Source organism: Patella vulgata, chromosome 5 (genome assembly GCF_932274485.2).
Source record: "Patella vulgata chromosome 5, xgPatVulg1.2, whole genome shotgun sequence".
Lineage (NCBI taxonomy): Eukaryota > Metazoa > Mollusca > Gastropoda > Patellidae > Patella > Patella vulgata.
Genome location: NC_065883.2, coordinates 77,989,789 through 78,015,392, shown reverse-complemented (window position 1 = coordinate 78,015,392; position 25,604 = coordinate 77,989,789). Strand labels below are relative to the sequence as shown.

Below are 25,604 nucleotides of genomic sequence, written 5' to 3'. Positions count from 1 at the left end.
TAAGTGCATGCCAATGTGTACACAGGACCTTGGTTAGTCGTCCCATCCGAACGACTACACAGCTGTCTGTGTCAGGCCCTCCCCGTCCTACCTTACTGACAAGTTGAAACGACACCGGAAAATACTGATAAACTTTCTCAGCCGACACCGGGATCGAACAAAGGACCTTCTGGCTTGCGAGCAAACACCTTACTCACTTAATGGCAGCATTCTAAAAATATTTTAAATTAAATGAAATGAAGTTTCACGTCCTACTGTTCTGCTCCTAAACTGGGTTAATGAAGATGGATATACGCCATACAGTGTGCTATGAGGGAAATTTTGCCCAGGCAGCGGCGCTACGTCCTACTCTTATATCGAATTCCAACTGCCCAGGGATCTTTTACGGGACCTCGATTTTTCGTCCCATCAGTACGACTACACAGCTTTCCTTGTTAGCCTGTCCGTCCTGAAGAAGTGATCAAGGGCCATAACTTTGAAAGTAATTATCGGAAATCGCTGAAAATCAATAGGCGTTTTCATCTCATGACCTTAAACACTGTGTATAAATTTAAAGTCAATCAGATATTAACTATAGCCCCTAGAGCATCCACAAGATTTTTCAAAGTGATCAAGGGCCATAACTCTGGCAAAAATTATCGAAAATCGCTGAAAATCAATAGGATTCGTCTCATGACCTTAAACACTGTATCAATTTAAAGTCAATCGGATATTAACTTTAGCCTCTAGAGCGTCCACAAGATTTTTCAAAGTGATCAAGGGCCATAACTCTGGCAGTAGTTATCGGAAATCGCTGAAATCATTAGGCTTCTTCGTCTCATGACCTTAAATTAGCAATTGTGGACGCCGGACCGACAACAATATACGACCACATTTCAATGTGGGCGTATAAAAAATGATTACCACAGACACTAAACATAATTAAAGAATCTTTATACAAAGTCTACAAGATATATATTTGGTATGAAATATGACGAACGATGAGAAAGGTTTTACTTGATAACAAATCACAGTTTTATGCATTTTATATTTTTATATGTTACTGGCCTGTCTTCTGTTTCATTACCATGTAATCCACACCACGGACAAACAATCGTATTCTTATAAATCATGAAAACAGTCGTAAACCTCAGAATCAAATAAATCTGATTAAAATACAGATCCTATTTCATTTCGTTTTTGTAGTTCAAAATTTCGTTTTACTTGTCTTTACTACACTAGGATCTGGAAGAGTTGTTATCCTTGACATGTTCTGAATAGTGTGAGGTATTAGCCAATGAAACAGTCTTTTACGGAGAGTTCTTGGCCTTTTTATGCACGGAACTGTGGGTAAACCACTAGAAATGACAATGCTGATTGATTAATCAATGTCTGACGTCATAGGATCAAAAGCCGCTCGTTTGACCCCTGATGTGAACTTCCAAATCAACTGGTCTGATCTTCATGTAGTGTAGGCAATCGAAAGTATAAAAAATAAAACGAAACATAGATCTGGGCCCTTATTCACGAAAACTTAAACTAAGATACAATCGAAATTTTAAGAAATACTGCAATTTGATTGGCTGACCAGTAAAATCAATTTGCCCATATCCAATTTGCATATTGGTCAGCCAATCGAATTGCAGTATTTCTTAAAATTTCGATTTGTATCTTAGTTTAAGTTTTCGTGAATAAGGGCCCAGTACTTTAATCAGATTAAAGCTGTATTATGTAAGATTTAGATAAAGAGCTGACTATTCATGCTATACATGTAAATACATATAGTTCAAAAACAGATAATGTAAAGTGAATATACTGAAAATTTCATTTAAATTACTTTATTCTGAGGGAAGTTATGAGTGATGGAAGATATAGTGTAGATCATTTATTATTGTAGCTACGGTACTTGACAAATGAGACTAAGTCTTGATTATCCATTTTTTAATTCTCGCGAGCATTCTAATCCATTTAAATCTCGGCCATCCTTTGATCTAGAGAGTTGACTATAGGCTTGCCATATTCATAAATGTCTTAATACCAATTTACATGTATATAACATTTGAAGCCAAAATCAAGACCGGCAATAGACAGATTTAGCTCTTACACAATGCATCTTAAATTTCTTACATGTACAATACTCCATTTTTCATCATAATATTAGTTAGATATTATTTATCCACAGTTCACCAATAATTTCACTTAAAGGATGGAAATCAATTTAAATTCCTTAGAAAACATCATCTTTAGATTCAGGGAAATTCTGATTCAAGATTGATTGAATTTTAAGGCCTGTAAAAAGAGAGAGAGAGAGAGAGAGAGAGAGGGGGTTTAACTTCCACAGACACAAACTAGGTCATTTCGGGACTAACACATGGTTTAATTTTATTTTAATAATTCGCTTTACGCATAGGGGTCTTTAGCAGTGGGAGGAAACCAGAGAAAACCGACGAGGTTGGACAGGCCTGTATAGATTGTTGAACTGTTTTATAAATCTTGTAGGTGTAGATATTTAGTAATTGAACCAGAAATAGACATGCTATAGAATGGGGAGAGTAGGGGCTGGATATTATTTATTTTATACATTTATTTAAACTGTGGTCAACGCAAGAGCTGAAAGCCTTTACACTACATGTTTCATCCACTTCACAGCGACCATAATGTCGAATAAAATGTACAAATTTAATTTTACATGTGACCATTCTCCATGGTTTCTCAAATATGTAGCCTTTACTGAATACAGATAAACAAAGATGTAAAACAAACATAATGCACAAGACCAAATTCGTCTATTGCAGGTCTTTCTTTAGGCCTGAAATATCTAAATCTGTCTATTTCAAGTCTTTCTTTAGGTCTTAAATATCTAAATCTGCTTATTGCAGGTCTTTCTTTAGGCCTGAAATATCTAAATCTGTCTATTGAAGGTCTTTCTTTAGGCCTTAAATATCTAAATCTGCTTATTGCAGGTCTTTCTTTAGGCCTGAAATATCTAAATCTGTCTATTGAAGGTCTTTCTTTAGGCCTTAAATGTTATCTAAATCTGTCTATTGAAGGTCTTTCTTTAGGCCTTAAATGTTATCTAAATTATCAATTAGACATTAATTAACTTATCCAGACCAAAATCAACTCTCAATGTCATCGCTAGCCAGCAATATTTAGCAGATTGGAATACATTTTTTTTTTAAAATAATTTAATGTAAAACGGATAATCAGGATTTTGTTTTTTATCGCAATGATGATTGAGGCTAGCCTAGAATTCAAAAGCTAATATCTCAGTTCAGAGTGGATCAATTTGACTGAAATTTTCAGCATATTCTATTTATGTTATCTATTTGTTAACTATTATAGCGAGAACTGTCAGCTCTTTTTCAAATCTCCCATAATACTCATTTAAAGAATAGGACGATTTAACTCTTACATCTAAACAAACTTTAATGTATCTTTCAATAATAACACATCAATCTAATTAATTTAGAGACATTTCGAAGGGTATTCTCTCAATGTTTCAAGCAAGTACATTAGTGCTGGCACGATTTATTGTTGAATTGATGTATCTTGATTCACCGTCTTGCGATTATCTACGCGAATCCTGTTGAATTTATGTATCACAATGTTTCGGGTTTTTTTTGTCGTTTCAGTAAATTATCGACGTCACACATTACTTACTGTGATGTATCTTTAAATAATTACACATCAATCTTAAAGCGAGACTTTCATATTTTCTAAGAAAGTCAAAACATAATTATTTCTATGTCTTTTGCTCAATAGGTTGTCAACTCACTATCATACGATCATAGGTATCATTCTCACACTTAAAAATCATTCAACCCGGAAATAATAACACAATTACCTCCCTTGTTTTTCAACATGTATCCTCCATGGAATAGCTATTTTCAAATGTTTGAATTTGAAGTTGAAAATGCTATTTTTGCCAATTTCTCAACTTGCTATTGTGAATTATAGGATCAATAGGATTATTCTTTAACAAAGTAGGACTGTTTATAGATACCGTCTATTTTAAGGCTTTATTTTAATACATTTTAAAAATATAACTTAAAAATATGAAATTATCGCTTTAATTGATTTAGACGATGTTTGGAAGATTATTCTCGCAATGTTTCAAATAAGTACAGTAGTGCTCGCACGATTGTTCATTCTTCTATTATCAAATATACAAACTGCCTCATATCACGTTTCATCAATTACACATCAATTACCGTCCACATTCTTCTTCGTATACATGAACAACTGACAGCTAGCATCCCTGGCAACGGAAGTTCTCTTCTCTCATGCGCATCCCAATCAAGCAAAAACGGAAGTTTATTATCAAATGTCAACACGATATGTCATTGGATTGACGTATCTCAATTCACCTTCACACAATCTGCGTACTGAATCATGAGGATGCTGAATCGAGGTATCACGATTCCTTTTTTTCGCTCTGTCACTCTGAATTATCCACGTCACACAAACGCTCTTAAATTGTTTAGGTCCTTATTTTGATCCCCATCAATATCTTGATATAAAACAGTTTTATTTCTTCAACATCGGCAGGAGTAAAAAGATCAATTATTCATTTATCTTTTTGTTTTCTTGATTGACCTGGCAACTGAATCGCAATATACGTTTCGTATCGTGATGCAGTGGCAATACCCAGCCCTAAAGTACAGTAATAAATGTGTATGGTTTGTACATTGAGAGAATACGCTTCGAAACGTCAAATATATTTGTTTATTAGTATATGCCATAGTGTATTGCTCTATCCAGAAACTGACAAGCAGATTAAAATACAGACTTCGAGTTCACAAAACATTCTCAGACTTAAGTTAAGAATTTACTCAAAATTGTTCGCCTTATTTTAACTAAACTATAGCTCTTTATACAACCTTTGTTGTTTTATTGTATCAAATACATCAATAAGAAACTATGTGCGAAGTTTTGTTTTTCTGCACCAAAGATATTTCTCATAAACACTGACTGAAAGTTGAGTAAATTCTTAACTTAAGTCTGAGAATGCTTTGTGAACTTGGCCCCAGATCTATGTTTTTTTCCGTTTTTGTATACTTCCGATCGCCTCTACTACATGAAGATCTGACCAATTGTAGCGGGAGGGTGCGTTAGGGGTAATGTGAGCGACTTTTGACCCTTTGACGTCAGACATTTGATTAACGAATCAGCGTTGATGTTTCAAGTGGGTTACCCACAGTTCCGTTCACCTCACACCAAAAACTCGCCATAACAGATCGTTTCATTGGATAATCCAGAATGTGGGTTATATAACAACTCTTCCAAATCCCAGTGTAGTAAAGACAAGTAAAACGAAATTTTGAACTATAAAAAACGAAACGAAATAGGATCTGTGTTTTAACCAGATTGTCCAATAACTACAGAATAATTGATTTTACAGGATCTTAAACTGTGGTAATTCAAATGTTTTTCTCTTTATGTGATTTTGAACTACACTGTATCTACAGGTTGAGATAAAACCATTTTGAGCTACTCCTGTAACAAGGTATTATACCAAACTGGACACAAGTACAAATTAGATGATTGGGTTGATTTCAATGAATTTCAAACGAAGATTTGATATTTAATGAATGTGAATCTGAAAGAAATAAGGGCTAGATACACAAGATTAAATGATACCCGGGTTACAGTGATTGACTAACCCACGAAAAGCTACATGTAATAAAATTTTACATTAACCCACAATGAGCTACATGTAATAAAGTTTTACATTAACCCACAACGAGTTACATGTAATAAAGTTTTTACATTAACCCCTGAAGAGCTACATGTAATCAAGTTTTTTACATTAACCCATGATGAGCTACATGTAATAAAGTTTTACATTAACCCATGACGAGCTACATGTAATAAAGTTTTACATTAACCCAAAACGAGTTGCTTGTAACAACGCTTTACATTAACCCATGATGAGCTACATGTAATAAAAGTTTCGGAAATTAAATTCTATCCACACTAAGGATCCCGAAGTTATCCATCACAATGGCAAGAAACCCAACCATATTTGGGATGTTGAGTTATTCCATGAACTTTTAGAACAAACCAAATCTGTCCGTCAGACACGAGCTGGGTTTGCAAATGTGCAGCACTTTTTATTTTTTTAAATTTAGAATAATAATAAAGGAATACTGTTTCTACAGCCCGGAATGAAATAAACATGAAACTGATTATTTCTGTTGCAGTTTCTTGTGGATTTTTTTTCATGCACTAGTCTCTAATTCATTCGTCACTTCACCACGATTTGAGACAATACATTTTTATAATTTGCGACGAATGTCAATTGTATATGTATATCACACTGAATGCCACAGAATCAACATATTCACAAAGTGACAATGTCACTGACAGCGCCTGCTAACTAAAACGCGGTGCAGTAAATAAATTTTCATCGTAGATATAAATAAAAAGTAGAAAGTGACAGGTACAAGTCTGTAAAAACTGAAAAACATGCCGTCGGTAATAATAGCACGTCACTATGACGTCACACCATATGACACAATAGCACAATAAATAATAAGATTATCAACACATCGAGCAGAAGTTAAGTCTCACTCTCTATATATATAATACAAATTGTCGATCATATATATATATACTTGTACATTATAGTCTTATAAATAATATACATACATATACACAGGTCTAGAGGGAGAGGGGTGGGGTATGTCACATGTTAGAAGGTGGAAAGGGGGCGTGGAGGGGAAGGGGGGATCACTGGATATATTTGTCACCTGTTGTTTCAACAACGTCAGTATCATTTTACACGATTACGTCATCGACATTTATATCACACACGCACGATCTAATTCACTCTTCGTTTGTTTTGTTTTTTTGTATTTTCACTGAAGTACGTCGTCCATTTTTCACGCTTGATTAGTTTAATATTGTCACAATTGATTGAGTCTTTGTTTCTGACCAGGTTCTATGATTGCTTGACCTTTTTACGCGGGGGACCGAGAGGTGGACTTTGTTGACTTGCGAGAGCTCTGAATGCATCGGCTATAAGGTGTGGATGTGTTGAGACCATGGCTTTCCATCCCATCGTATCCATGACTTCTGTTGCATGACTGAAACACAGTTACATCAAATATTAACTATCAGATTTATCAAAATATTCTAATCTGATTAAAATACAGGAACCTAATTCACAAAAACTTAAACTAAAATATTTTGAGATCAAAGCAAAAATTTTACCAGGATTTTAAAGTAGCTAAGTCTCTAATTCAATATCATCCAAAGTCTTACACGTTGAAAATACGAATTATTTGTCAATTCAAATCAACATTGATGTTGTGATCTTACCAGGAAAAGGCAGGCTTCTGATATCCAATATTTAAGACAAAATAAACATTTTAACATTGGTATAGTAATCGTGTACCATAATGCGTTTTAACGTCATTTGCAACAAGTGACAAGAAAGAACGAGGCTAGACATATTCAACTGGAGAGCCTGCTTAATAGACTGGAATAACCAGACACTATAAATTGCTATAGGGTTAAGACACATGCCTTATTTTGCTGGACATAACTGATTTAAAATTAAGAGTCAAAACAGAAACAATTGAATGTAAATCAGTTTCAGATTACATTATTATATGTGTTTCGACTCATTTGGGTCAACTTCTAGGTCCCAAATATTAGCGATTTAGCTCCTTTAAGTAACAAACATTGAAAAGACAGGATCCTTAAAATATTTTAGTTAAAGTTTTCGTAAATAAGGCTCCAGATCTATATTTCGTTTCGTTTTTATACGCCCACATTGAAATGTGGTCGTATATTGTCGTCTCCCCGTCCAACCGTCGGTCCGGCCGTCGGTCCGGCGTCCACAATTGCTTGTGGACGCTCTAGAGGCTAAAGTTAATATCCGATTGACTTTAAATTTATATACAGTGTTTAAGGCCATAAGATGAAGAAGCCTATTGATTTTGAGCGATTTCCGATAATTACTGCCAGAGTTATGGCCCTTGATCACTTTAAAAAATCTTGTGGACGCTCTAGAGGCCAAAGTTAATATCCGATTGACTTTAAATTTATACACAGTGTTTAAGGTCATGAAACGAAAAAGCCTATTGATTTTCGGCGATTTCCGATAATTACTGCCAGAGTTATGGCCCTTGATCACTTCAAAAAATCTTGTGGACGCTCTAGAGGCCAAAGTTAATATCCGATTGACTTTAAATTTATACACAGTGTTTAAGGTCATGAGACGAAGAAGCCTATTGATTTTCAGCGATTTCCTATAATTACTGCCCTTGATCACTTCAAAAAATCTTGTGGCCGCTCTAGAGGCCAAAGTTAATATCCGATTGACTTTAAATTTACACACAGTGTTTAAGGTCATGAGACGAAGAAGCCTATTGATTTTCAGTGATTTCCGATAATTACTGCCAGAGTTATGGCCCTTGATCACTTCAAAAAATCTTGTGGACACTCTAGAGGCCAAAGTTAATATCCGATTGACTTTAAATTTATACACAGTGTTTAAGGTCATGAGACAAAGAATCCTATTGATTTTCAGCAATTTACGATAATTACTGCCAGAGTTATGGCCCTTGATCATTTTGAAAAATCTTGTGGACGCTCTAGAGTCTAAAGTTAATATCCGATTGACTTTAAATTTTATACAGTGTTTAACGTTATGAGACGAAGAAGTATATTCATTTTCAGTGATTTTTGATAATTACTGCCAGAGTTATGGCCCTTGATCACTTCAACAAAAAACCTTGTGGATGCTCTAAAGGCTAAAGTTAATATCTGATTGACTTTAAATTTATACACAGTGTTTGAGGTCACAAGGCGAATAACCCTATTGATTTTCAAAGATTTCTGATAATTACTGCCCAAAGTTATGGCCCTTGATCACTTTGAAAAATCTAGTGGACGCTCTAGAGGCCAAAGTTAATATCCGATTGGCTTCAGATTGAAACACAGAGTTTAAGATCTTGAGACGAACAAGTATATTGATTTTCAATGAATTTTTATGACTTGGAATAGCTAAATCCATGATACAGTATTAAAAGTTTTGTATACAAAACGTTAGCATGGGGCAGAACTTTATAAAAACCAAACAAATTCTAATGGTTTTCTGAGTTGTTGCTCTTAATCAGATTTAAGTGTATTATAAATGTTTCATTACCGAAAAAAGTAAAAATATGCGACAACTCTTGTTGACTGCCCGGACGATTTAGCTGCTGTGGGCGTATGTTTCGTTGCCTGGCAACCTATCTTTTATACTTTCGATGGCCTACACTACATGAAGATCTGACAAGTTGTAGTATGAGGTCACGTCAGGGGTCATACAAGTGGCTTTTGACCCTATGGCGTCATATTTTTAATTAACCAATCAGCGTTGATGTTTCTACTGGGATACCCACAGTTCTCTGCAAAGCACGCCAAGAACTAGCTGTAAGAGACCATTTCATTGGCTAATCCCTCACATTAATCAGAACGCAGGATATATAACAATTCTTCAAGATCCTAGTGTAGTAAAGACAAATAAAATGAAATTTTGAACCATAAAAAAAAAACGAAATAGGATCTGTGTTTTAATCAGATTGTCAAAATATGATTTCTAATCCCAATATTGAAGTCTCTGAATGTCGTCATTAAAGAGATTGAAGAATCTCCCTTATCGGTATCCCTCCTTCCTACTCTACTAGCCTCTGGCTCCATCCACAGGGGAGACACATTATCCCACCTTGATACTTCTGCTATTTTTATCGACCAACCGAGTGGGCGAAGGGGAGTAACTCACATTTTATTGCAACTAAGATTATTGTGATGAACGTAAACAATTATGCCAAGATTGATATGTAAACTGTTTTCTGATTGGTTCGTAGAATCAAGCTACGAGCAAGGGCAGATAATCTGAATTCGTGGATGGACCCAGAGGTTAGTGGAGTAGGATGAAACGATATCACTGGGGATACCGAGAATGAGGAATCCCTTGCAACAGTTTAATTTCTAAAAGAAGTATCAGTCCAAAACACTGTAACCCAGGTATCATTTAATCTTGTGTATCTAGCACTAATTTCTTTCACATTCGTTTAACTTTTGGCGTTAGAGCGTTCACAAGAAATTGTAGACGATGGACGGACGGACGGACGGACGGACGGACGGACAGACGGACGGGGGCGACGGCAATATACGTCCACATTTCAATGTGGGAGTATAAAAATCATCTTATTTGTACTTGGGTCCGGTTTAAAGCTAACTGATTAATTTTGATAATGAGTGTCCAATTTACAAGTTTTTAATTTCCTGACCGCTGTTCAAAAATTAATCATTATACATCATTAATCAATTGGGTTGTTAATTTTTAAATAAAAAGAAATTAGTGCTAGATATACAAGCTTAAATGATACCTGGGTTACAGTGCCAAAAAAGGTTCAATTCCAATTTGTCAATATTTGCTATGCACCAGTCACAGAATAAAGAGGAAATGGTTTAAAAGCTATAGACGATGTGCTATGAGGGTAATTATGTCTGGATAGAGGCACTACAACAGTACAACCTACTCTTTATTGTAATTTACAAACCAGTCTAAAATACTGATGTGACTAACAACTTGTATTTTAACATACCTGTTAATCAAGTCTACAGCTTGTTTAAAATACCTGTTAATCAAGTGTACAGTGTGTATTTTAACATACCTGTTAATAAAGTCTACAGCGTGCGTTTTAAGTTGATCAGCACTATGTAAATCAGCAAGAACTAGAATTTCACAAACATTTTCTACAGTTAAACTTGAATATAAAGCTTCTTCACACATAACTTTTAATCTGTCTAAAGCATACTGTAATATAAAATATCATATTATAAATGAAATTAAATGGGGTTTAATGTCCTACTGTTCTGCTCCTATGCTGGGCTAATGAAGATGGGCACAAGCCATACTGTGTGCTATGGGGGAAAATTTTGCCGGGCAGCAGCACTATCGTCTGCTCTTATATTCCAACTGCCAAGGGATCTTTTACGTGAATTCCAATATATATACGGGACCTTGGTTTTTGTTTCATCCTAAGGACTAGAAAGCTGTCCTTGTCAGGCCCTCCATTCTGAACCACTGACAAGGGGAAACCACGTTGGAATATTATATATTATAAAACATCTACTGGGGTTTAACATCCTACTGTTCTGCTCCGACTGGGTTAATGAAGACGGGCATATGGCATACAGTAGGGCTGGCAGAAATAATTGATAATTGCCGATAATCGTCGGTAAGTGTTTTGAAAATCGATTATCGATACAGTTTTAAAATATCGATTATCGAGCAATTATAGGTACTTCACTTGCAAGAAGAAGTCCATAAAAATAAACCTTATCACTGTATTCTTTGCAACGTGTGCTTGGGCCTAGAACTGTAATTAAACAGAATAGTCATAATAAAACACACACATTTGGGTTTTTTTCACGCGAGACGCCACCTGTGAGAAATGTTGGCTGCTTATGTCATGATGAGAGCCAATGGTTTAACGTAACATCCAGTTGTGCCCCTTATTTTGACTCTTCATTTCTTTCGTCTTCTCTGTTTCTAAGTCAAACACATACTTTCCCTTAAGAGAAGATTTTTAATTTCCCAAGGGCGAAGAAATCACTGCAAGAAATAAACTGTTACGTCGAACTGAAGAATTCGTTTGATGTGATCAAAGGGAAATAACTACATTTTACTCATTATTATTCAGGTCATAAGCGACAAAGATATGGCTAGCGGTGGCGGGTTTCGTCTTCCAAATGAAGTTGATTGAGTTTCTTTCTACACCTTGGTTTTCCTATGGAATGCTATTATTTTATTGTCAAATGTCAATTAAATGAAAAAATTTCTAGATGTATACAGAATGATATCACAGCATAAACTCGCATATAATTTGTGTACAAATTATGATTGTATTCAAACCAATTGAGAATCAAAATAATTTGCCGATATTATCGATTATCGATCGGCAGATGGTCGACGATAATCGATACTTGAAACAGGATCGATTGCCAGCCCTACCATACAGTGTACTATGAGGGGAAGTTTTGCCCGGACAGCGCTACAGCCTACTCTTATATCGAATTCTAACTGCCAAGGGATCTTTTACGAGCATACCAATGTGTACATAGGATTTGGTTTTCCGTCCAGTGCGAAGGACTAGACAGCTGTCCTTGTCAGGCCCTCTATACTGCACCACTGACAAGGGGAAACCACACGGGAAAATCCAGAGGAAATTTCTCGGTCAATACCGGTATAGAACCCACAACCTCCAGGCTAGCGAGCCAGCGTCTTACTCACTTAACCCACATGGCTACCCTATTGAGATTAACACGTAATAATAACAGTAACAATAGGACTGGACTGAAAGAATATTATTATGGTTTCTCACAAAATATCAATATTGGCAAACGTACCGGACAGATTATTAGAGGAGGTCATGCTGTCAGCTGGACAGGGTATTAAATGGTATTAAATGGGCGTGAGATCTTTAAAAAAAACTTGGGTGTGAGAATATTTATAAAACTTGGGCGTGAGACTATGTATAAAACTTGGGCATGCGATATTTAAAAAAACTTGGGCGCGAGATATTTTTTTTTATATAAAATTTGGGTGTAACATTATTTAATAAAATTTGGGTGTGAGAATATTTATAAAGCTTAAGCATAAGATTTTTAGACAACTTACTTTATCTGCCGCTGCTAATAACTCATCCGCCATTTTATCGAGATTTGGAGCTTTTCCCGTGTAGGTAAAACGTAACATTTCTCTCATCACTTCATGATCTTGATCTGTGATCTCAACACGATTCTGAAATGAAATGAAACGGGGGTTTAACATCCTACTGTTCTTCAATGATTAATGAAATGAAATGAAATGGGGTTTAACGTCCTACTGTTTTGCTCCTATGAGGGAAATTTTGCCCGTGCAGCGGCACTATCGCCTACTCTTATATCGAATTCCAACTGCCAAGGGATCTTTTACGTGCATTCGAATGTATACACGGGTCCTCGGTTTTTCGTCTCATCTGAAGGACTAGACAGCTGTCCTTGTCAGACCCTCCGTCCTGCATCACTGACAAGGCGGAACCACGCCGAAAAATCTGGATGAACTTTCTCGGCCAATGCAGGGATCGAACAACCGACCTCCAGGCTAGTGAGCCAGCGTCTTAACCACTTAGCCACGTGATCCCCTGATTAATGAAAACAGGTACACGATTCTGTAAACAACAAGATTTAAAAGGATATTATGGGGGATTAGATAAATAGCTGACAATGTTCACTATAATAATTAACAAATAGATAACGTAAAACGAACATGCTGAAAATTTCAGTCAAATTGGTTCACTCTGGACCAAGATATTAGCCATTTAATTTTAGACCTAGCCTGAATCATCATTACTAAAGTCGGTACGATAAAAAACATAAGTCTCGATTATCCAGTAAATATCGCAGGCTAGCGATGGCATCGAGTTTTGATTATAGTCTGGATAAGTTAATTAATATCTAATAATTTAAAACATTTACGGCCTAAAGAAAGGCCTGCAATAGGCAGATTTAGCTCTCGTATAATGTATGTTTAATGATGAATCGTAAATTGTGAATCAGCGATGCATCGAGATCATATCTTTAATATAACAAACCTGTTTACTCTCTTCCATTTCATGTTCAAACATGGCTTGAAATACCGGAGATCTTGCTACAATAACAACACAATTACAAATCAAATCAATTCATATCATCAATAAATTAGGTAGTAATAATATTCAAACATGGCTTGAAATACCGGAGATCTTGCTACAATAACAACACAATTACAAATTAAATCAAATCTGGCAACTATCACTGGACATAGATTATACGGCAGACATGTTGTACCAGTAAAAATTTAACAACACAGAAAAAAGACAAATGAAAGAATGCAATGGGGTTTAAAGTCCTACTGTTCTGTTCCGCCTGGGCTAATGAAGACAGGCATAATTATATGCTACATGTATGACACCGAAAGAGAGAAATGGGGTTAAATGTCCACTTGACAAAAACTAGGTCATTTCGGGACTAACACATGTTCAATTTTATTTCAATAATTTGCTTGCGCGTAAGGGTCTTTGGCAGTGGGAGAAAACCGGAGGACCCAGAGAAAACCCATAAGGTTGGACAGGCGACCCTACTGCTTGTCACATACAACCGAGGAATCGAAACCACGCCAGTTGACTTAATGACAGAGCTTATGATACAGCACGAACGTGGTAACCTTTCGGCCATCCAACCCCCCACTACATGTATGAAGGAAATGTTGACCAGATTAAATGACTCCAAACAAAACAAAACACATAGGATTTAACTTATGATACAGCACCAACGTGGTAACCTTTCGGCCATCCAACCCCCCACTACATGTATGAAGGAAATGTTGACCAGATTAAATGACTCCAAACAAAACAAAACACATAGGATTTAACTTATGATACAGCACGAACGTGGTAACCTTTCGGCCATCCAACCCCCCACTACATGTATGAAGGAAATGTTGACCAGATTAAATGACTCCAAACAAAACAAAACACATAGGATTTAACTTTAACCTCTAGATCCTCCACAAGCAAAATGAAATGAAATGAAATGAGGTTTAACGTCCTACTGTTCTGCTCCTATACTGGGCTAATGAAGATGGGCATACGCCATACAGTGTGCTATGAGGGAAATTTTGCCCAGGCAGCGGCACTATCGCCTACTCTTATATCGAATTCCAACTGCCAAGGGATCTTTTACGTGCATTCCAATGTATACACGGGACCTCGGTTTTTCGTCTCATCCGAAGGACTAGACAGCTGTCCTTGTCAGACCTTCCGTTCTGCACCACTGACAAGGGGATACCACGTCGGAAAATCCCGATGAACTTTCTCGGACAATGCAGGGATCGAACACCCGACCTCCAGACTAGCGAGCCAGCGTCTTAACCAACTAGCCACCGTGGCTCCCCTCCACAAGCAATTGTGGATGCCAGATGAACAGAACGATGGACAGGGGCGAAGGTTATATACGACCACATTTCTGATTCTACACCACCAGGGCTGTCGGTAATTTTTAACAGTTGATCAGCAGCACTGCTAATCAAAAAGTCCAATTTTGCCAAATTTGATTAGCAAATTTAAAAATTGATTAGCAGTTTTTCAGTTTCAACGTAAAACACCTAAATAACAAGATATTATTTTAATTCATAACAAATATGATTAGATTCCATTCTGACTATTCTTTAAATTCTTAGATTTTTTAGCACTGCCACAAGTACTTGTGACAGTTTGTGAATGTGATGTAGACATTTATTGAGGTCTTCTGCCTGAAGCCAATTCTTGACAGTGACTTCCGAAGCTCCACTCAATTTAATTGTTATTTTTTGTTACGTTAGAAATCTTCGTTAGAAAACAATTTGTCTGCTTTTTATCGTGTATTGTATTACTATTTTTGTTCAATCGGGCGCACCTCGATTAACTAGACACACGCGATATAAACAATAATATTTTACAGGAATTTTTACTTTGATTTATCATTTTACAATACGTTAACATGTATTTATTTTTTTATATTTTATTTACAATGCGTGGGGGATACACAGGATTTATTTCTTTCAAAATGAATATGATATAATTACTTGATGTCTCGCAATGTGAGTGGTACTACTTGATTCCCTATTTCCGGTTTAATAGTCCCTATTCATAGAGTTATGTCCCTGTGTTATATAGTATTGTGTCTGGGTAGTTCGAGAAGAAAATGTCATGCGGAGAATTCAGTTTTGTTTATAAAATTTTATTCAACATTTTATAAACGTTGAAAGTGTTGAGTAAGCCTTCTAGTCTTCAAAATGTGGATTATTCTTGTGTCAATATCCAAAATGACAGGCATATTTATGATTCGCAGTAAAAACGTTAGATTTTAATTTTTGGTTAGCAACGGACAAAATATGTATCGCAAATTGCGCTGCGATACTGGTTGTCGGCAGCCCTGTACACCACCACAAAAAGAAAATTCTCCCCCTATTTCTACCAGGAACCTAGCATCACATTATCATCGCCATCTTGGATGTGTGATGTCATATCAAAAATCAAAACCTGTCCATCAATGTAAAAGGAACAAGCATGCCAAGTTTCATGTCGATCTCACTTGAACTAACGATTCCATAGGCTTTTTAACAGCACGTCGCCCTCAAGAAAAAGAACAAGATGACTAAAAAAAAACAAACACCGGAGTTGATAAAACTTGTTTTACCTGATAAAATAGCTTTATGAGCTTGAAATTCTTTTCCATTAACACAGAGAACGACATCACTCGCTAACGATCTTTCAAATAACGCCCCGAGATCCGTGCTTAATTTACATTCGGGTACTTTGACAGGTGTACAGTTGGACTGGCCTGATATATTCACCGTATCACCCACTACACTTACCTACAACATTAAAACATAAAATATAAAATACAAGTCAACAGTAAGGAGAGAGAGAGAGAGAGTTTAACGTCCACTCGACACAAATTAGGTCATATCTGGACCAACATATGGTTTAATATTATTTCAATAATTCGCTTGCGTGTAGGGGTCTTTAGCAGTGGGGAGAAACCGGAGGACCCGGAGAAAACCCACGAGGTTGGACAGGCGACCTTACTCCTTGTCACGTACAACCGGGAAATCGAACCTAAAGAAAGACCTGCAATAGGCAGATTTAGCTCATGCATAATGCATGTTCAAATGAAATCAACCTTAATAATCCACTAAAACAAAATATAAATAAAGTTAAAATAACGTAGACTTACTTCACAGAATATGGTTAATTTATCATCGGGAAGTAAACCATTAGCTTCATCCATTAAAAAATCTCTTCGAATAAATTTCTTAAACCCCCAATCTTTACCCTGGACAAATCTATAAGCACGCTGACTTTCTATAATAAAATAAAACAATGAAATATAATGTCAAATAATTTCGCTGGTGCTAACGGACTAAGCAAGACCCCATAGAGTGTGCTTTGAGACAAATTTTGACCTGACAGCATCGCTATGACCTACTCTTTTTTTTTTTTAATCCTATTTACCTGTAATGTGTGCACTGAGATAGGACCATGGTTTTTCCAGGGGGCTTTTTTGGTCAATACAGGGACCGAACTGAGAACCCACGTGTTATTGAGTCAACACCTTACTCAATGAAGCACCATGGGTTAGGGCTGTACGATATTGCAAAAAGGGACGATATCGATATTGGCAATTTTTTCAACGATATAGTTAAATATCGTGATATTTAATAATAATTTCACTTTGCTATTAAATAATTTAAATATAAATGCATTAAAACTGACTACAGTGTGAGTAATAATTGTGGGTAAGAATTGCTTTATTCATACACTTTAAACTTTGCTTTTTTTATAATATAAATCTATTAAAATGAACAAAACAACATCCATTTCGGATAAAAATTAAATACAACCACTGATGTTTCAAAAGCATCTGCTTGTGACCTTGTGTAAGAAAATTCTCAAATATCACCTGCAGCGGAAGTAAGTAGATGTGGTCTTCAAGTCTTATATTGTAAGTTCAAACAGTTTAACAAATACTAAATGATCCGGACTATCTTCCATTTAAGCATTCGATTGGCTGCGGTACTCCTGGCCTAACAGTGACAGTAATCTATTTATAGATCGTTTTATTCTTGATTTCAGAAATTAAGTTTCGTAGAGTTTTCTAAAAATATTCTTTTTTTTTTAAAATATGACAACCTATTTATAGCCTAGTAATTAGCCGCGGTAGTGGAAAATTTCAGGCGTTTAGTAGGCCTAAGCTTTACATGTAGTAACAACTGACATTTTATTGTCGACTAAAATTTAAAAACAAAGTAAAAGTAACACATACACGATGCAGTGAAAAACGGCCACGGACACTGCGCAAGTGTTTTCAACATTTAACGATTCTCAAAACATTAGTTTTATTATAGTTTATTGCCGTCGACTAATTTCCACTGCTGTATAGTGTATTTATTATCTATTTTTATGATAATTTTTTTCGACGATTTTTGGCCACATGATATCGTGTTGGGTCTGAAAATACCATATCGCGATAAATGACTATATCGAGAATATCGTACAGCCCTACCATGGGTCCAGTAATATGGACAATTCTAATATAAACCATCCTTTTACAGCCCAACCAGGTTATTTTGGGATTAACACAATAAGTTTTTTTTTTTAAAGGGGCTAAATCTCAGGAACCTAAAATAGACGAAGACGGGTCAAAAATAAAATGGGGTTTAAAGTCCTACTGTTCTGTTCCAACTGGGCTAATGAGGACGGACGTACGCCATGCAGTGTGCTATGAGGGAAATTGTGCCTGGACAGCAGAACTACAGCCTACTCTTATATCGAATTCCAACTGCCAAGGGATCTTTTACATCCACGCCAATGCGTACACGGGACCTTGGTTTTTCGTCCCATCCGAATGACTAGACAGCAGGTCCTTCGTCTTGCACTCAGTCAAAAAACACAAATTGATGTAATATGAGCCACTTCTTCAATGGCATTTAGAAAAACAATAGACTATAACTTCTCTCAGGAAATCAATTCAAAAACATGGACAGGGGCAACAGCATAGTAGGCAAATATTCATATAAAACTGTGGGTGTATATAAAACCAGCGGCTGCCAGGCAGGATATGCCCACATTTTCGAGAGATGGATAGAGAACAAGCTAACAAGAAAGTGATTTTTCCTACAATCAAGGGCCATAATTCAGGAAATTACAATTCGATATGCGCAAATATCGAAAGGAACTGAGATCTTTGTGTTATAAACTTACATTTCAAGTTTCAACAAAATCGGATAAAAATTGTGACCTCTATAGGGTCCACAACCTTGATATACATGTACCATATTTTTTACGCTATTTGAGAACGAACGGCAGCCATTTTGTCTGTCAATTTTGGGCCGATTTTCACGAAATTCGAACTCAGTCGTCCTTAGGGTGTAACGGTGATATAATAATAAGTTTTTTTAAATCGGATAAAAATTATGACCTCTATAGGGTCCACAAGCTAAAAACGCGATTTTTCGTACAATCAGGGGCCATAATTCAGGAAGTTACAGTCCGATATGCGCGAATATCGAAAGGAACTGAGATCTTTGGGTTATAAACTTACATTTCAAGTTTTAAAAAAAACGGATAAAAATTGTGACCTCTATAGGGTCCACAAGCTAAAAACGTGATTTTTCGTACAATCAGGGGCCATAATCCATGAAGTTTTGATCCGATACGTGCCAATATCGAAAGCAGCCGAGATCTTTTGGGGATAAACCTATATTTCAAGTTTCGTCAAAATCGGATAAGAATTGTGACCTGTAGAGAGTCCACAAACAATTTGGACGGACGGACAGACAGACGGCATAATACGTCCACATGAAAATGTGAGCGTATAAAAAGAAGAAAGATATCCAGCTTACCCATAGCTTTGGTTTCTTCTCTTTTTGCATTGAGTATGGAGAATTTAAACTTGGCCCGTACTTCACTTTTATTGCACGAGACAAGGAGTAAATATAAAGATAAGTATTCTTTACTTTCTTCATCTAAACCTTTTGGATTGACACGCAAACACCTGGAATAGATAGAATTACAATAAACATCTGAAACAATACAGAATTACAATAAACATCTGGAACGATATGGAATTACAATAAACACCTAGAACAATATATGATTACAATACATGTACCTGGAACAAAACAGAATTACAATAAATACCTGGAAAACACAGAATTATAATATGTACATGTACCTAGAACATTTTGAAGGGGGGTGGGATGGCCAAATGGTTGTACGTGACAAGGTGTAGGGTCGCCTGTCCAACCTCGTGGATTTCTCCGGGTCCTCCGGTTTCCTCCCACTGCTAAAGACCCCTATGCACAAGCGATTTATTGAAATAAAATTGAACCATTTGTTTGTTAGTCCCAAAATGAAACAGTTTGTGTCGAGTGGACGCTAAACCCCATTTCTCTCTCTCTCTCTCTCTTTCTAGAACATTTTGAACATCATATCTTGAGGGATTGTAAATCCGTTGAAAACTACAATATTCTGGAAGTTTAATCTAGTAAGAATATCAGCCCAAAAATATTTCAAATCAGAATTGACAAAAATATGGTGAATTGAAAATATTTCATTATTCAGCATCCAGTGCAGGTGAAGTGAATTGTTGTTTAACGTCCAAATGTTCTGCTCTGACTGGGCTATTAAATGTATATGGTCATACATGTACAAAATACTCTGTGATATGAGGGAAATTTTAGCCAGATGGAGGCTACGATCTACTCTTCTATTGAATTCCAACTGTCAAGGGATATTTTAGGTGCAAGTCAATGTGTAGATGTGACTATCGTGTACTAGCCAAAACTTGGGACCTCATGTTATTTTTTTATCCCATCCATGAGTAGACTGAGTTCTTGGTCTTTGCCAGGCCCTTTTTCCTATGTCACTGACAAGGGGGAAAATCCCCAACGCTGGACAATCCCAATTAACCCTTTCAGCCAGTCATAGCTTCTTTACATTATAAATTACAGACGATGAAATGAAAAGAGAAATAACGCGACTTACCATTTTAATTTATCGTTAGCCCCAGCTGAAAATGTGGAACTCTTCAGAACTTCTCCCATTTCTTCTCGACAAAAACTAAAATTATTGATTGTCCAAATGTATGAGAATTTGATCACTTTTACCTGGAAATAGAACAGAAACATTTTATATCAATAAATTGTCAATATGTGGTAGCATGATACAAGGTTCAATTCTATTTCAACAATTCGCTTGCGTGTAGGGGTCTTTAGCAGTGGGAGGAAACCTGAACACCTTAAGAAAACCCACGTACAACCGGGGTATCGAAACCAGTTGACTTAATGACAGACCCTATGATACAACGTGGCATCAATGACAAATGAAATGGTCTTTAATGTCCCACTGTTCTGCTCTGACTGGACTAATGAAGACAAACATACAGTGTGCCTGGAAAGCAGCAGTACAGCCTACTCTTAAATTTAATTCCATCTGCCAACGGTTTCTTTGTGTACATCAATGTGTACAAGGGAACTCTGTTTGCCGTCCCATCCTAAGGACTATACATTATCCCTTTGCCAGGCTCTCCATCCTATCCTGACAAACTTTCTCTGCTAATGCAGGGATTGAACTCGGGACCTCCGATCATCGAGCAAACACCTTACTCCCTGAGCAACTGTGGCATTTGCATATCAAGATAGTTGAGCATCAGACAACCAATAAAAAGGCTGCTTACGTGCACATGTGCTCAGGACCTTGGTTTCACATCTGAACAAAATCTACATCCTGTTCCTGCACCAGTACCAATGACAAGGAGAAGGAGAAAACACGCCAAAAAATCCTGAGGAACTTTCTCTGTTGACACCGGGAACGAAACCGAGACGTCCTGGTCAGCAACCCAGCGCCTTTATCACTGAGCCACTGTATGTTACCTAGAAAAGGGTTTGTGAACTTACTGAGAAACTACCTTGGTTGACGCCAGGATCGAAATCGAGACCTTCAGGACACTGGTCAGTGAATCAGTGCCCCACTGAGCCACTGCAGCACTGTACTTTGAAAAGGGTTTGTGGACTTACTGAGGAACTTGCTGGGTTGACGACCCAGGAGAGTGAACCAGTGTCTTACTCTCTGAGGCGCTGAAGCCCCGTATTTTATTTTTTAAAGGTTTGGACGACTTACCTGAGTATAGCACCAATTCTCAGCAATAGGACAAGTGACCTCTGGTGGAGGAGGGGTCGAGGTACGACATACGGCCATCCTCGAATTATCAGGAGAGATCACTTCACGATCCAGGATGTCGGTTGAAATAATTCACTGGAGACAAAAAAAATAAAAGATAACGCAGGATCTGAAAAGAAAAGAAAATAATTTTTGATAAAATATAATACACAGGTCACTGACAATGTCAGGCACAGATTCAGGCTTTGTCAGGCACAAAACCTCTGGTGCCTGTCATTTTGTCCGGCACTAATTTGTCTTTTTTATTGATATTATATATACATGTCCGGCACTAAGTTGAAAATTTCAGGTACTATATCATTAGTGCCTGACATTTTTTCAGGTACCGGTACATCTAAAACCGTTATTTTCAGAACTGATAATACAATACAAATGCCTTGGAACACAAATTCTCTTTTCCAATCGAATTCAATCTGATGCCGGAAAACCAAGACTAATTTTATGGGCTTTATGGACTGAAGTCTAACTGCCTCTCTGCCAGCTGGATGGGCTCCAGAGACTGCAGGTCTTTCTTCTTTAGGCCTGAAATGTTTTCTAAATTATTAATTAGACATTAATCAACTTATCCAGACCATAATCAACTTTCGATGGCATCAGATTTCTCCGATATTAAATAGATTAGAACAGTTCAGCCATATTTTGATTTACGCTAAAAATGGAAGAGGGAGACTTAGCGAGCCAACCAGTACGGTGGATGAAATTATTGCACGTCTTGTCAAACCTTCAAAGGCTAATATCTTCGCTCGCAATAAGGGGGGGGGGGGGGATGGCTGAAATGTTAGCATGTGCGCGTGCTGCATCATACGGTCTGTCATTGAGTCAACTGGCGGGGTTTCAATTCCCCGGTTGTACATGAGAGTAGGCTCGCCATTTCAACCTCATGGGTTTTCTCCGGGTCCTCCCACTGCTAAGGAACCCTACGTGCAAGCAAATTCTTGAAATAAAATTGAACCATGTGTTAGTCCCAAAAGTACGCATGTGCTAACCACTCGGCCATCCCCCCTCCCTCCCAAAAAAACGATATCACATCCACTTATTTCCAATGATTTATTATCTAAACAATTTTAATCTATTCATTATTGTCACGTCACCCGTTTCCGTTCACTGATGTTACACAGATGCAGTGAATTAGCTATAAATTAAAATCCTAATTAGATGTAACAATACCAGTATTTATTTAACATATCATGATGATCGCCTTAAAAAAAAAAGCCTATTAATTCAACTTTAAACGATCAATATTAATTTAATCTGATCTTAAGCCTATGACTTATACTATACTTATAGATACATTATGGGAGATTAGATAAAGAGCTGGCAGTTATCACTGTAATAGTTAAAAACTAGATAATGTAAAGGGAATTTGCTGAAAATTTCAGTCATATTGATCCAATGTAAAACGAGAATATATCGATTCAATTTTTGGCCTAGCCTCGATCATCATTACTGAAGTCAGTACAATAAAAAACGGTCTCGAGTATCTATTTAATCATGAATGAAAGCTGAGCAGCAAACCAGATCCTAATCCAGTAAATATCGCAGGCTAGGGATGACATCAAGAGTTGATTATGGTCTGGATAAGTTAATTAATGTCTAATTAATAATTTAGATAACATTTCAGGCCAAAAGAAAGACCTGCAATAAGCAGATTTAGCTCTTGCATGATGTACATGTATGTTTAAACTGTAAAATTGTGCAGGTTTTGTTTGATGTCAGCGAATGTACATACTAGAGAAAGGGAGAGAGAAATAGGGTTTAATGTCCACTCGACACAAACTAGGTCATTTCAGAACTAACATATGGTTTCATTTTATTTTTATTTCAATAATTCGCTTGCGCGTAGGGGTCTTTAGTAGTGGGAGGAAACCGGAGTACCCGGAGAAATCCAACGAGGTTGGACAGGCGACCCGACTCCTTGTCACGTACAACCGGGGATTCGAACTTTCGAAACCACGTCAGTTGACTCAATGCCAGGCCTTATGATACATCGCGCATGTGCTAACCAATTGGCCATCCAACCCCCATGTAAATATTAGAAACAATTGGACATATCGTTTTTGTTGAGTATTTAAGCAAATGAAAATAATTAAGATTATAAACAAGCAGATGTACAAGATACGCTCATATTTTTCAAGAGATGGACAGAGAACGAGCTAAAAAAATAATGTCAGTTTTTTGTACAATCAGGGGTCATAATCCAGGGTTTTATGGTCTGATATGCATGAATAACAAAAGGAACCAAGATCTGTGGGTTATAAACATACATTTCCAGTTTCATTAAAATTGGATAAAAATTGTGACTTCTAGAGGGTCAAAAACCATTGTATTACATACTTTTACACTATTTACTACAATGAGTGGGAATTTTGTCAGGCAGTTTCGGTTGAATTCTCACAAACTCAACCATCATTAAGGTGTAGCGGTAATATATTTAAACAGTTTTTAAAATCGTGATTTTTTTGTACAATCAGGGGCCATCATCTAGGAAGTTATAGACCAACACGGGCAGGACAACGACATTGGTCATTGCCAACTGTTAAAAATAAAAAATCTGAACTTTCTGAACAGCAAGTGTCAGTCAAATCGAGGATTCAATCTGTTGTGTTGTGTGTTGTATACAAAACTCCTTACACTGTAGAACTTGATGTACAGAAGCAAGAAGAGAAATATTCCGCAATCATGTTTGATCTGACACCCTTTTCTCTTTCCATCACTTTTACACTGTGGTCCACATGGAACTTCCTACTTTCTATTAGGATTAGGGTAAGGGTCAGGTATTTAAGATTAAACCTATATAACACAAAAATGGGAGTCACATAAAACATGAATGCCAAATAGTCTCACTCTCAGGCTGAAGTACAAATATTGGTGCACTTATGTATTTCAACAAGAAATAATAATACTAACAACAGCAGAGAAATGTTTACTGTTCAGAGAGTGTTCTGCTGTGTTATTTTTTTCATTTCCAAATCACTGTCGATAGCCTACTAATAAATGAAATGAGTCTGTCTTTCTAGAAATCTATTCTTCAATTAAATGGATGAATGGCTACTTTAAGACAAGAAAATAGTTGACCCCCTCGAATGGAAATGAACTCGTCGAATTCGTCTGCTCGAAAGTGTGCTGTACTGTTAGGTCGTCGTTCGTTCAGTATAAAAATGAATTCTGAACTCAAAATATTTGACCCGTCCCGACACGCATTGTCTTTATAAGGTTGAATGACTTTGAATATCATTACAGGATAGTCTAATGTGACAAACAGCAAAAAGGACAGAGATTTCAACCAACAGACCCTTTTTAATGGGTTAATAATATAAAGGAATTAATTAGAGGTCGGGTTTTATGCGGTAAAAATAAAGAGTCAAGTGTACTAAAAAATGAAACAGCCAGGCAGCCAAAAGTCGGTACATTGTCCAGAAATACGGAAGAAATTTACCTTCGTTTACTTCTAAATGTCTTCTGAGCAAAACAGTTATTTAAAATACATTTCTACTGCTATGGGATATCAAATTTATCAATAAATTCCATTTTAAGGCGCCTAAATAAAAAGCTATTTTCGGTTCCGTGTCGTTGTATTCCCTACTTTTTCCTCCAATATTCCTTAACACATGCGCACTGACTGCACGTAGAAATACTCAAAGTGAGGTATTGCCCTATTAATCTCTAATCTAAAATGTTTCAAAGTATAATAATTAGGATTTTGGAATTCATTCTTGTTTAAATTGAAAAAGTTCCACTAGCAATGTATGGAAATTAGCAAGCCAACACGCCAGAGTACCAAACTCACCATTAGACCCAAGGGAAGCGACCCTACTG

At 36.6% G+C, this 25,604-nt stretch overlaps 1 protein-coding gene across 1 annotated transcript; it reads right to left on the bottom strand.

Annotated features, from left to right (window-relative positions):
* Window positions 1–912: 912 nt before the first annotated feature.
* LOC126821706 (speckle-type POZ protein) lies at window positions 913–25,414 on the bottom strand. Its single transcript, XM_050550197.2, has 10 exons — window positions 25,225–25,414; window positions 21,729–21,897; window positions 20,595–20,716; window positions 19,451–19,602; window positions 16,783–16,910; window positions 16,243–16,420; window positions 13,620–13,675; window positions 12,665–12,787; window positions 10,656–10,798; window positions 913–7,070 (listed from the first exon to the last, which is right to left on the bottom strand). Exons 2-10 carry the CDS (start codon window positions 21,804–21,806, stop codon window positions 6,926–6,928), a joined length of 1,125 nt encoding a protein of 374 aa, XP_050406154.1. The 5' UTR covers window positions 21,807–21,897; window positions 25,225–25,414; the 3' UTR covers window positions 913–6,925.
* Between the last annotated feature and the right edge of the window lie 190 nt (window positions 25,415–25,604).